General features: G+C 40.1%; 1 protein-coding gene across 2 annotated transcripts; it reads right to left on the reverse strand.

Annotated features, from left to right (window-relative positions):
* Window positions 1-904: 904 nt before the first annotated feature.
* Window positions 905-11,341, reverse strand: macroh2a2 (macroH2A.2 histone). Of its 2 annotated transcripts, none has more exons than XM_072391599.1 (9): window positions 11,160-11,341; window positions 9,766-9,943; window positions 7,652-7,758; window positions 6,204-6,401; window positions 4,147-4,251; window positions 3,899-3,998; window positions 3,714-3,803; window positions 2,401-2,575; window positions 905-1,421 (listed from the first exon to the last, which is right to left on the reverse strand). In XM_072391599.1, the coding sequence occupies exons 2-9, from the start codon at window positions 9,935-9,937 to the stop codon at window positions 1,256-1,258; spliced, it is 1,113 nt and encodes a 370-aa protein (XP_072247700.1). In that variant the 5' UTR covers window positions 9,938-9,943; window positions 11,160-11,341; the 3' UTR covers window positions 905-1,255. The 2 variants fall into 2 exon arrangements, with proteins under 2 accessions (XP_072247700.1, XP_072247701.1); XM_072391600.1 differs by lacking the exon at window positions 11,160-11,341 and adding an exon at window positions 10,483-10,966.
* Between the last annotated feature and the right edge of the window lie 1,950 nt (window positions 11,342-13,291).

The following is a 13,291-nucleotide window of genomic DNA, read 5'->3' on the forward strand; positions in this document are numbered from 1 at the left end:
TAGAGGCTGCATCCTCTAAGCCCCGTTCACTCCGTTATATGGATATACGCCGATCGCAAGTTTTCTAAATATCTTTCGAAGGACGCCAACTTTTGCCAAACTGTTCTCGTGAGCAGATGAACGTATTTCATGCCAGAAATAAGGTCCAGGTTTAAAAATACTGGCGGTCCCCTTTAAACTTAACATTTTAAGATACTTGTTGAAGTCAGATAGACGTGATTTGACGATGCCATAAAAAATACTTTTGTTCACATATTAAATCTGTTTACACATCTTGAGTAGCTTTGCTCAAGACTGATGCAAGGGCACTGGAAGGTCAGGAGTCTTCAGACTTAGGTTGGGGCTCAGGATGTTTTGTGAAAGGATTCTTCATCCTTTCCTTCCTCCTATCAAAGTTAAAGTTATTTAACATTTTACACAGTAATTAAAAGACGGATGAAACCATTGCAATGTCATTGGCTAAGCTGTGGACTGCCGTTTGAAAGCATTGATTTGGACCATTTTCTTTTTTCTGGTGTCAGAAGTGTCCATATTTGGACCAGAAGGTGGAGACACCTATTGGAGAGTTATTCCTTAATCTTGATTACACAAAAGTGTCACAAATATTGATTGAGCTAACTTCAGAAGGGCTAACAGCACACCAATCAGAGAGAAGTATGTCATTGAAAAAAAAAAAAAAATCTTACAAATTTTGCATCCATGTCTGTAGGAGCCAGCACCCAGAGGTTGATAATGGTACAACACTTAAACGCACCTCTGCACCTGCGTAATTTCTCACAGCTGATGACTACATAAACTGAATTGGTATTCTTCTTTGTGCACGTGCATTGTGACTATGAGGTAGCTTTTGGACAAACATACTCTGCAACAACAAAATAACAGAAGCATGTTAAAAATCTAAATATTTTGGTGTAAAACATCAGTTTTATTTCAAAGCCAAATGAGAACCACATCTTTTAGTAAACTATCAGAAACTACAGAGGCCAAGAAAATAAATTGTTATAATGTATTCATACATGGAATGTAAAAACATTAGTGAAACAAGAACAATAATAGCAAAGGACTTAAAGTATCTAATCTGGAAAGGATGCAATCTCTTGAAGGGACAGTGGAACATAAAATGTGAACAGCACTCCACTCACAAATACTGTTTCCCTCTTAATCAACACAGACTCCACAACAAAAGCCCTACTGTTGTATCACCTACCGACACCAGCAATAGTTAGAAAAACAAACTCCCAAAAACCAGGAATCCTCACTTGCCGTCTAGCTTGGCCATTTCTTGAAGGTATATTCCAATACTCTCGCTGTCAAACAGCACAAAGTAAATGTTTTTCAGAGAGGAGCTGGTGGATGACACAAAATGGTTGGAGATGGCCTTCAGGATGAGCTGAGCGGCTGTTTGCTTTGGAAACCCGTTCCTGAGGGGAAACCAGAGACACAGGTTTTTGCAGTGATAAAAGACACGGGGAGCAGAGAGAACTACTGTATATGATGTCCGTGTCATCCTACATGAAAATGTAACAGACGGAGTAAGGTTTTAATATCACTGTAAGGATGAAAGGGACAAAGAACAACACTGAGTCTGCACAAACACGCTGTTCAGTCAGACAGATTTAGATGTTCACAGCTGCTTCTTTTCATGGTGGAACAGACACAGTAGCAGTGGAACACTGAGCTGGGTAGTAACGCATTACATTTACGTGCCTGGAAAAAAATCATCACACTCCCTTGCCCATTAGTTTATTACATACAGCTCAGTGATCGCTGGTGATCAGAGAGCTGCTGCTGCCCCCTCCTGGTCGTTTCAGACTCGGACAACAGCAACATATTCTTTTTCTTTTTTTTTGTCCAGCCATCATCATGATGAGGAGGAGCGCGATGTTGATGCTGGTAAATAAATATTTATTTAGCTTTACAGTCAGATAACGGCGCCATCATGAGGTCAAACTGCAGATTGTAAAAAGACCTGCTAAGACTGAAAGCTTGAAGAGCAGCAGAGCTGCAGTAAAACAAAGTAAGAGGAGTGATGTGTGTTCTTCTCACATGGAGGGCTTTGAAACATTTTCTTTGCTCTGTTTAATGACCATAATGAGAGCGAGAAGCACTGAGTCGGGAAGTTAAAAACCTGGTTTTAGTTCAATCTTCAATCCCTTATTGTCTCCTGATGGTGAGTGTGTCCGTCACCCGTGTGGCCTCAAGGTGTTCTAGAAAACCAACAGCGTACTGATGCATTTAGAACATTTCACCTGTCAGAACTGAAGAAGCATCTCAATGTCACTGTAAACCGCTACAAGTTCTATAAATAAACTACACTTGGAACAATTTGTGAGGTACAAGTGTTCTATGTGCTCACATCACCAGGTCAGAGATTACTGTGGGGCTCAGAATGGAGCTCACCGGCCGGCTGGTAGTGACGGGAAAGCCACAGACTTGAGTTTCTTTTCTTCTGCTGCAGTGAGGCAGTTCTTTACTGTCTTCTCCAGCTGGTCCTCACATTTCTCTGAACCCCACTGTGGGATGTTACAGTGAATGATGAAGCGAGCTGCCATCCCACTAGCCTGGCTCACTGCCACTGTGGGACACAAAGAAAAACATGGACTGGGTAAATTCATCTGAGGGACCGTTTCATATCTCACTTAATCAATCACTCCACTCATTTAAGGCTTAAGCAACGTGTTCATTTTTATTTGGAGATAATTTAGTGTCAATAGCTGCTAATGTTTGTAAAAACACTGCTAAGATCAATATTTGGAAGGAAATCCTAAAAGCTTGAATAAGGAAACTGGACTCCAGCTGCCTTTATTCAAGCTCTTAGGAATACTTTGACAACTGAGAATCTACACTTACACTTCTGAAGAAAACTGGATCGTGACCATTTGCTAGTAGAACTGCAGCTGTGTTACAGATCAAACAGTCTGACATGAAAAAAGGTGCATATAAATGTTTAAGAGACCTGATCACTCACTTGCAACTGTGGCTAATACTGAAGGATTTTACTGTACTTTAAATTTGCGTGCAGGTTGACATGTAACATCACCCACTGGAACAGTTCTCTCATACATCTCCCAGGATGTCAACGACATCCGCTTTAGTCATGGCCTAATTTAGGCATCTAGTTTCATGTTGTCACCATCGCAGTGCGGCTCTCAGATGGCACACTGACTTGTAGACTGACTGTTACTTTTGCTCAGTGGGATACAAAATATTATTTCATGAAGTTCAGTCTATTACTGACACTGCTAGAATGTGGTAGCATTTTATATAATGTATTATATAATTCTAGGATGGTAAGCAGCTGCAGGACTGAGAGGTTCAGGAGGTCCTTTGTCCTCACAGCTATAAGGCTTTTTAACAGTAACTGCTGACATGTTCTTCTCACATTAATTTATTTATCATTATTATTATTTTTGTTCTACTATACAGTCATTGTAAATATTTTCATTGAGCTACATGACTATTTGAATCCCCCCCCACGGGGGATGAATGAAGTATTTTCTGTTCTATTCTTTTCACATCTTGGGCCCCATAATTCTTCTTCTAAAGGCTAACAGGGTAACAGAACCCTCAGTCATCGTCCATACTCAGCTAGGTTTTTTTTGGAAGAAATTGTATTATTTTTGAAGGCTTTCTCTGTTTTTGTGACATGTTGCCTAATCCTGGAGGATGTCAGCAGCACAGCTGTTGCAGTTTTTTTTTCCACGACCCTGTACCTGATGCCACTTCCAAAGGCCCCTGAGCTTTCCGCAGCTCTTTAACTCCATCCAGGAATTCTCTACCCCCAGCCTTCTCCAGTGCGTTGCCTGAAATCACACCACAGCAGCTGAGATTGGGTGACGGAGTTCTTAGTAAAAGTAAGAAAAAACTGTTATAGTGCATCAGGACATGTCCCCCTCACCAACTCCATCTTTGAGGTCCATTTCTGCATTTGTTGGGTTAATTATTCCCTCCACCTTGATGGATCCAATCTTGCTGACTTCACTCTCTGTTAGTGAAAGCTGTGGATTTACAGAAGCATGACCAGGTGTTGCTGCGTTCTCTTGTACATTTGAGCTTTTATAGAAAATCCAACAAACACTAGTTGGGTAACTTACAACTGTAACTTCTTCAAACAAGTATGAGCACTATTGACTACACACGTGCTACCTTTTGTCCGAGGAACAGGCTCTTTGCTGACAGGATGGTGAAGCCATCGCCAGGTCCATCTTCCACTGAGGAACTTGGAACAGACTCTTTGTCATTGTCTGTGCTCTTTGCCAGAAGGAGAAAAACAGTTAATTTAAACCAGACATTGATCAAATCATCTGCAAAAAATTATCTGGGAAAATCTGCAATCAAATGCTTTGTCAGAGTCTCGGGTTTGTTATCTAACGTTAATTACGTATTCTGTCAAACACTCACTGATTTTCAAACTGTTATATTTTGCCAAATTTATTGATTTAGCACTCATGCATGAGCATCTGAGCACACTCTGTTATATGAAAAAGGAATGTGTGCGTTAAGCATGAAAGCTCGTTCCTGATCAAACACAAAAAAGTGAGAATAATAATAACTAAATGCTTCTCATTTGCTTTTTCATTCAATTCCATTTCAGTTCATCTCGGGACACTTTAAAGAGAAACAGGGTCATCTAATCGCATCACAGTCTCTGCTGGAGGTGGTCTGATGTAGCTCCATCTGACTGAGATTCAAGATCTCCTTTAATCATCCCTATACAACCAAAGACTACTATAACAGATTTAGCACTTTATACTAATCGCAGAGAACGTGTTATGCATGAATAAATGAATACCGTATTTTCCTGACTATAAGTCGCACTTTTTTCATAGTTTGGCTGGTCCTGCCACTTATAGTCAGGTGCGACTTATATATCAAAATATATATAATCCAACATGTTTTTAAATGTTAATTCATACTGACTGACATGAACCAAGGAGTAAACATTGCTATCTACAGCAGCACGAGGACACGCTAGGCTTGTGGCAACTTTATGCTGCTCCTGTACCACTGAAACATTAACTTAAAGACAACTGAGAAAGAAAATCCTATTCTGCAGATTATAAACTGCAGGTGGTAAAATATGCAGCAATCAAGCAACAGAAAGAAAGTTTGGAGTGAGTGAGAAACAACCAGTGAGTGAGGGAGTGGCATAAAACAGAGCTTAACCCTACTGCAATGAAGAAAACAAAGAAAGCTAATCGCAGGCTGAAAGCAAGATGGCCAGAGCTGGAGGAACCAGTCCACAGGTGGGTGCTTGAACAAGGTCCTGCCGGGAGAGGCTCGTCAACGGTGCAGTTACGTCTCCATCCCTGGTTCTTGCCAAGGAGAAGAATATAAATGACTTTGCAGGTGGGCTTCTTGGTGTTACTGCTTCATGCAACACAACCGCCTCTCTATCAGAGCCTGGACCACAGTGTGTCAGAAAGTGCCAGCAGACCTCCAAGCCGAGGTCGACAGTTTCCGTGAGCTGATTGAAAAGCAGGTAACTGAACACAACGTGTCACCGGATCATATCATCAACATGGACGAGTTCCCCTCACGTCTGACATCCCCATGGAGCGAAGTGCTATTGTGTAGCTGAATGTCCATTAATGTGTTACGCTAACATACCGGACACCTATTCAGCCTGTTGTTCTGTGTGCTACTGTGTAGTTAAAGAACTTGCCTTTCCACATTAAATGTCTGTTCTTGGTCTTGGATTTTGTGAAATAAATTTAAATAAATGCGACTTGTGTTTTTTTTTCCTATTCATGACGCATTTTTTGACTGATGCAATTTATACTCCGGAGCAATTTATAGTCCGGAAAATACGGTAATCCCATGTAAAGCATAATGAAAAGACAGCGTAGCTGTTACTCTTTCTGCTTTTTGTGTCTTTCTGTGTGTGTGTGTACACACACTGTTTGTGTTTACATTAGCTTTGAAATCCTGGCCCTTAGATAGACTAGTTCCCATCCAAGGTGTACCCTGCTGACTGGGATAGGCTCCAGCCATCCCTCGACCCTGAGTTGGATCATTTAATTGAATTGGATGGGTTTTAAATCGTTTGGGAACCAAAGATTTTGCTGATGACCTGTAAAAGTACAGTTTGTTGCTGTAAAAACTTGACCCAAAGTATAGATCATATACTGAATTGAACTGAATCTCTTTGAATATACAAGACTCATCGTGTGTTTTCTGTCCACTCAGTTGACCTGACTGACCTTTGGCTTGCGGCCTCGTTTGCCTTTAACCTTTTTGAAGGATTTGATGGGTTTCTTGCTTTTTAAGCGTTCTTCTTGCTTTTCAGGGATGGATGCCTGGCTGTCCACTTTTACACGGCTTCCTCTCTTCTTGGAGAGAAGCTCTGGGTGGATCCGAGGCAGAACCCCTCCATTTGATATGGTCACTCCCCTTAGAAGCTGATGGAGAAAACATGTCAGAAAGAAAAAACTGTGACCATTCACACCTGTTTTCATTGGGTTATTTAGAATCTTTGCAACAGTGGCTTGTCTTGTGCAGATGTGAAATAACTGAGGCTGTTTTGTTGGTACAGTCCACTGAAACCTTCATATTCCTGCTCCATAAAAAAGGCTTTAACTCCAATTATTATCTTTTTACTAGCAAACAAAAAAATAGATACGAAAATAAGAAGAAAAAAATCTCTAAATCTGATCACAAAGTTGCTAAATTGGCAACAATCCCGAGAACCTGTGGGAGTTTGCTTCTCCGTAGGTTTTCTCTCAGAAAGGGTTTCTCTGCATTAACATAACCTGATTCTAAATGTCACTTTCTGTGTAAAATAAAACATGTATCAAATAAAGATGCATTTATCAATATATTTACATCACAAATGTACCAACTGGCTAAATGTGCTGGTTGTAGTCGACAGAAAATGATCTTCCTTGCTTTTTAATTGCTTTATGGGCCACTAACTCCATTTTAAGCAGCTTTGTAAAAGCACAGAGGAGCCACTGTGCACCACCAACACACCCCAGCACCACCTATGTGAGGTGATGATGTTCATCAGATGTTGTATTTGGAACGTGTTACTCCAACCAAGTGTCCAAAACATCTGTTGCTTTCATACTTTTCTGCATTACCAAAATGTTCTCCATATTACATGTCAATTCATACAAAAAAGTAACTCTTTGTAGCTACTTAATGTGCTCTAAAGTTTCAATATAGAATTATTAGATAATTGTAACCAGTTTTGGTAATTACTTTAACTATTTCTCATATTGATAGTATATGTTAATCAAGGGTTCAGTGTTCTTTTAAGTGACCCTATGGAAGTTTGTCTTTTTATTAGTATTTCCTCTTTTGACATTATATTGAATTACATTAGATTCATCCCCTGCATGACTCCAGTAGGGGTCCTTAGGCAAGACCCCCTGACCCTATCTGCCTACCTGTAAGTCGCTTTGGATAAAAGCGTCTGCTAAATGCAGAAACATAACACATAAACAAATGTAAATAAAATGGGGGAAAATATAAATTTTTCCATTTATCAGTTAAAGGCGTGCTGCTTAAACAGAGCAGATCTTACCTGAGCATAGCACAATAACCACTGTACTTTAGAGTATAAGAAGCTGGCTCCACTTGTACATGAAGGACAACCCAAACATCTACACACAAATATGGGTCAGCCCTTCCTAGAGCCCTGCGTTACCTGGTTGAGCTCTTCGTCATTGGCCACAGCCAGCTTGATGTGTCTGGGTGTTATTCTGCCTTTCTTGTTGTCTCGTGCGGCGTTTCCTGCCAGCTCCAAAATCTCAGCTTTGAGGAGAGTAGAAAGAGCAGAGAAGATTTGAGGTTATTTAAACAGATCTATTTTTCTTTATGGGACATAACAGCAATCTAAATCAAGAATGCAAGAGTCAACAGTATGAGATCAAACTCTTGTGAGCAAACTATATTGTATCAGCTTAGATCAAAATAAAAACAGGATAAACATTTATGTGTTGCTTTACTTTCTTTGTCCTATTCATATCCAAAACATAATACAAATGTGCCTTTATCATTTTATTAACTATATGTCACACCGATTTCTTTTTGTTTATTTTAAACTAGATACCGGTAAAGTTCCATAATTACATTTAAAAAAGGTTCTGACATTAACAAAATATGTCATAAACCAATAGACGGATCAAGAAGCACCTGCAAAAACATCTCTGTGGTACTTTAACTGGTGAGCACCTTTTCTGCTTCTGACAAACAGACACTATCATGTCTGGAATAATCATATCTTATCATCAGTATTTGTTGGAAGCCACCATTTTTTATGATGTTTCACATATTTGGACATACATTTTCATCTTAACAACTGAGCAAAACCTCCCTAGCGTATAGCAGATACAATTACACTGATATTCTCCCCCTCTTTCCCTGATCAGGGTTTCTCTTTTACTGTCACTTTTCAGTTTGTTCTAACAAAAAGCTCTTACTGTTACAGTTCTGGAGGAGGTACAGTACTACGGACATCTTGTTTTGTGCTCTCATGTCCTAACAGGTGAAAAGGACTGATGCATTAACAAGTCTAACTCGGGTTAACTGTAGATAGATTGGAGATAACTTTGAAGTCAGGCAACATAACTTTCTTTAAGCAACAAAGAAAAACGAGTAATGACTGACAAAAAGAAAAAAATCTGAGCTGAAAGTAAAAAAGTAGCAGCTGAGGAAAAATCCTGATCAGCAAAAGTAAGATGAGAATAACCTGATCAAATGTAGCACCCGTGACACAAATAACATTTGTGTGAGGCAGAGGTTGTTTAAAGCATATTGGTGGGAAAGCCTGTTCTTCTGCTGATTCAGGCCATCTCAGCCACCACAGTGACTTGCACAGTTGATTTTCACAACAGTTACAGCTCAACCTGGCCATTTACTTGGACCACTGTCATTGTTTCAGTATACATGCACAGCAGCAGGAGCAAGTTGCTCACTGATGGCTGACACTGTGTGAATAAACGCTCGAGATTTTCTTGTGCTTAGAACTTTACAGTTTAAGATGTAAAAGCGTATCTGAACTCACGGCACAGATGCTGTCTTTAAGTTGCTTGAAACCGTGATCAGTAAATCTGAATCAGTTTCAGTCGTAGTCAGCTGATTTTCAGTTACCATTTCTGACACATCCAAAAAAAAGGTTTTATTCACATGTTGTGAATACAAGCAGCTTTATTGGGAATTCAGCTGCGGAAATATAGACTTACACTACATCGTTTTAACAAAAAGATGCAAAGACATTCCATTTTGGAGCATGTGTGAAGCACCTCGGCCCATTTAAGTCTCGCTCAAAGTATTCATGCACAGTTAGCCTAGTTTTGAGAAGCTTTATTTTGTATGATTCTGACATGTGTACATACAAAAGTCAGGTTCTGGTCAGACTAGCACAACGATTGTTTTTTCCATAGTGTAGGAATTGTGTGTCCTCTGTTCCCTCATGTCATCACAGACTGACTCGAGATCAGGCTTCTGTTGGGGCAGAGCAGGGATGCTTGCTCTTCTTATTACTTTAAATGTATTTCTTCACCTTTACTGTATGTTCAGGCTCATTGCCCTGCTGATGTGCTCTGATGGCGTGTCATTGGAATTTTGCACAGTATTTCCTTTTTGGATAAACACAGCTGGACAGAAGAATTATGTCAAATGTTACAGTCAACGCTTCATTCACATATACCATAACAAAGTGAACATGTGTTAATCTCATACAAATAGAAATATACCGTGTGCTTTTCTAGACATTGAAGCAGGTATACACGATGCTTTCATCATGAAATTCCTACCTACCTGCCAGGTACTCGATCACAGCTGCCATGTAGACCGGTGCCCCCATGCCGATACGGTATTTGTGTGTACCAGTGCGCAGGTACCTCATCATCCTCCCCACAGGGAAGATGACACCTGCCCGAGATGATCTGGACAACTTGGTGGCCTTCTTCTTTCCTCCTCTGGCTGACATCTTGCTCTGGACACAGCATTACCAGACCCAGTAAATCACACAAATGACATTTTTCACAGTATGTTAAAAAGAAAACAATTAACTATATGCTAAAAAAAAAAAAGAACCGTTCAACAACAAAGGAAATCAGTAAATTCCCTAATATTGTGGATGTGAATGGAATTTTGGCATGTAAAATTATTTGAAAAATGAGTTTTTAGATAGAGAACAAAAGACATATTTTACTATGTCAAATGATGTACTATTAAATTAAATATCATTCCAACTTACAGAGAAATAAACGGTTTGCATATGGCTAACTGGTGTGTGTTCTGCACTGCATTACATATATTTTTCATAAAATCATCATACTATACATGAAAACTTGAGTGGGTGTTCTGTTTTACTGTTGATTATCAGTTTTCCCCTCTAACACAGTGAGATGATGTGAAACAACGACACCTTCGTCTGTTTAGCTGAGACTGATAGCCAAACACAAAAGAACTGTCGAATTAAATACAAATGTGTCGTCGTGTTGTACGAAATAAAAGAAAGCCACGAGTAACCTCTGCGACACCCCCATGTGCTGACCGGGATGAAAGCTAAAGGGTTCAGCTTCTCTCTCTGGAGCTCCATGTAAACACGCTGCGGCCTGCAGCTGAGCCGCTGGAACGCCTTCCGTTTATTTCTGACACGCGAGCTCGTCGCTGACATTAAACGTTGGTGGACACGAGAACATGAGGGTTTGGACGCACGAGCCGAAGGCACAAACATGGGAACATGACCGTAGCAGTGAAAGCTAATCTTACTGTACCCAGTCCAACAGCAACACCTTTCCGACGTAGCTACGCAGACGTTAAGATGTTTAAACTGTTGGAAAGGCTGACACCGCGGTGCTAGCTTACACCGAGAGGTACATTCATATATTCACTGCCGTTAATTAAGCGAGATGATGTCGTAGATGGGAGTTCATATCAGCTACGGGAGGTTGGTAGCGTTTTGCTTGTTAAACCAAATATTTCGGGCACTTCGCCGTGTTATTCCTCAGCAGATACATTACAAGAACGACCCATTTCTTTGAGCAAGTCCCCGCCCTCCCCCTCCGTTTTCCATTCAGTCTCGGATCCGCTGCCTGGGTTTAATCACATCAGACATAGAAAGTGAAGCGTCCCGTCAGTCCGGATATGCGCCGCGGCATGAAAAATTACCAAGAAAAGGGGAAAAGAAACAGCCGAGTTTTTACCTGTTTTGTTCCTCCGTGCAACACAACCCGAACCCGAACCCGAGGTGCTCGTGCACGGTGAAATACAGAGTGTTTAGTTCGGGCTCTATATATTTGCTGTCCTTGTGCGTAATAATCTTGCCTCCTAACCTTAGAAAAAAACAGTGTAAGCGACAGGAACAGCGTAGTCTGGTTGGAGGCTGGCTCTGTGCTACTGATGCTGCAAAGGGGAAAAATTCAATAGTGGGAAAATCCTGTGAAAACGCCCCCTTAACAAGGCTTCAAGAGCGAAAATTGTACAAACAATGGTAAAGGTTGTATTTTATTTAAAGGGAAAATGAAGTGTGGGGTGAACGTGGTAACCCATGATAATATAGATCAGTCCTACAGAGACAGAATTACACCAGAGGCACCTAGCAGAAGGTAATGCTATATTTTAGTTCTTATTCTTTTAGTTTCTGAGGCGGTTTGTTACTGTAGGCTGTGCACGAGACAGTGAATGAAGAGGCAGACTAGAGAAAGGGAATTAGTCACATGATCCTTGTTTATCAGAAGACAAGAGAGTCACAGCGGTCAATCACATCAGTCATTGATCTGCCTCCACATCCCTGAGGAAAGACAACAGCTACATTTACTGTATACCTGTCACAAAATCACCACATTTTACAGATATGGCATGTTTGGTATTATATTCTGTAATCAGTTACTCTTCCTGTAATGTCACAAAGAAAATCTGCTTACATAACTTTGAACTTTTTGCACATTTACTGTTGCATTACAAAATGTTCATAAGGACATTTCACTGTAAGTTTAGTTTAATTTCTATGAATTCACTGACAGTGTTTATTGTAATAAGTGGAAACCTGTCAGGAAGTTGCAGGCCATGAGGAAAATGACAGACATTTCAGTTAAAGAAAAGGTTTTCTGGACTGTCAGAAGCACTGGCAGGGTTGCCATAGATGCCAAAGAAGTAAGGTGTTGCTTTCAATGTTCTTACTCAAAAAAGGCCTTTGACACCCATTTATGTGACATTTTGGTCTTCATACTGTGACTAGGTTAGAAACGTACTGTTTTAACCTTCTGTTCATACATCATTTATTAACCTGGAGAACACCTCGTAACCATCCTCTCACTAAAAAGAAGAACAGCACCCAAAGGAGCACAATAATTATCACCCAATAGCTATGACATCTCTTAAAAAATATCCCTCAGAAGTTAATAGTTTGACACCTTAATGAAGTAAGAAATGCACAGAAAGCCCCTCAGTCTCCTGAAGGTTACAGTACAGAAGCTGCAAGCTTGTGTATTTTATCTCCAAACATCTTCACAAATGCAAAATGTGATATTTTCCTTGATCCGAGGGCAGTGATTGACTTAGAGTCAAGCTTATTACTATAATCTTATTCAGGAGTAAAACTTGTGCATGTCAAACTGACTTGATGTCGTACTTCAAGGCTGCATGAGCTCACCTATGGTGCTTACTATAGTTACATTACTAATATTTCAAATCAGTTTCTTTTAAAATACACAGTTGGTTCCACCTCACTGTTCCTGCTGACTGACAGGGATTATCTCAATCTGTATAGAGAAAATTTCTCTGCAAAAGACAACGTTTTCTCTGTATTTTTCCAGTGTCAGTCACCTCCAGGTATATTCCATTCATAAGCATAAACAGAAACTGAAGACTCTTCACACGTGGTAAGTGTTCTGATGGCAACAAGTACAGAATCTCTTTGAACCAACATATCGCAGCATATTTACTTTCTTGCCGGGGTGGCTGTGGATCTGGTGATAGAGCAGTTATATTTATAATTGGATGATCAATGATTTGATACCCATGGGGAGGACACTAAAACCCTACATTACCTGTGATATGCTCATCTGTGTGTAATTGTAGGAAATAAAGAGCTCCATATATAGTGAGAGTACAAATAAACTCCCAATTCAAAAAGGGTTCCAGCTGGGACACTGAAAAATGTAAAAAAACAAACAAACATGAAAATGTCGAACACAGGAATCAATTAATCAGTCAGTCAACATTTATTTATGTAGCAACTTACAACAACCAGAGATTGACCAAAGTGCTTCACAATTCCAGAAGTAGATTTAAAAGTGGATCACATAAAACACAAGACAACAACACAAAGGTGAGC

The sequence above is a fragment of the Leuresthes tenuis genome, unplaced genomic scaffold (assembly GCF_036924035.1).
Source record: "Leuresthes tenuis unplaced genomic scaffold, fLeuTen1.0.hap1 SCAF_8, whole genome shotgun sequence".
Taxonomy (NCBI): Eukaryota; Metazoa; Chordata; class Actinopteri; order Atheriniformes; family Atherinopsidae; genus Leuresthes; species Leuresthes tenuis.

Bases quoted from the DNA above. Each gene is read 5' to 3' on its own strand.
- macroh2a2 (XM_072391599.1), bottom strand. From the start codon at position 9,937: ATGTCAGCCAGAGGAGGAAAGAAGAAGGCCACCAAGTTGTCCAGATCA. The intron at 7,759-9,765 runs GTAGGTAGGAAT...CTCTCCTCAAAG, and splicing joins TGTGATCGAGTACCTGGCAG to CTGAGATTTTGGAGCTGGCA. The intron at 6,402-7,651 runs GTAACGCAGGGC...TTTCTCCATCAG, and splicing joins ATGACGAAGAGCTCAACCAG to CTTCTAAGGGGAGTGACCAT.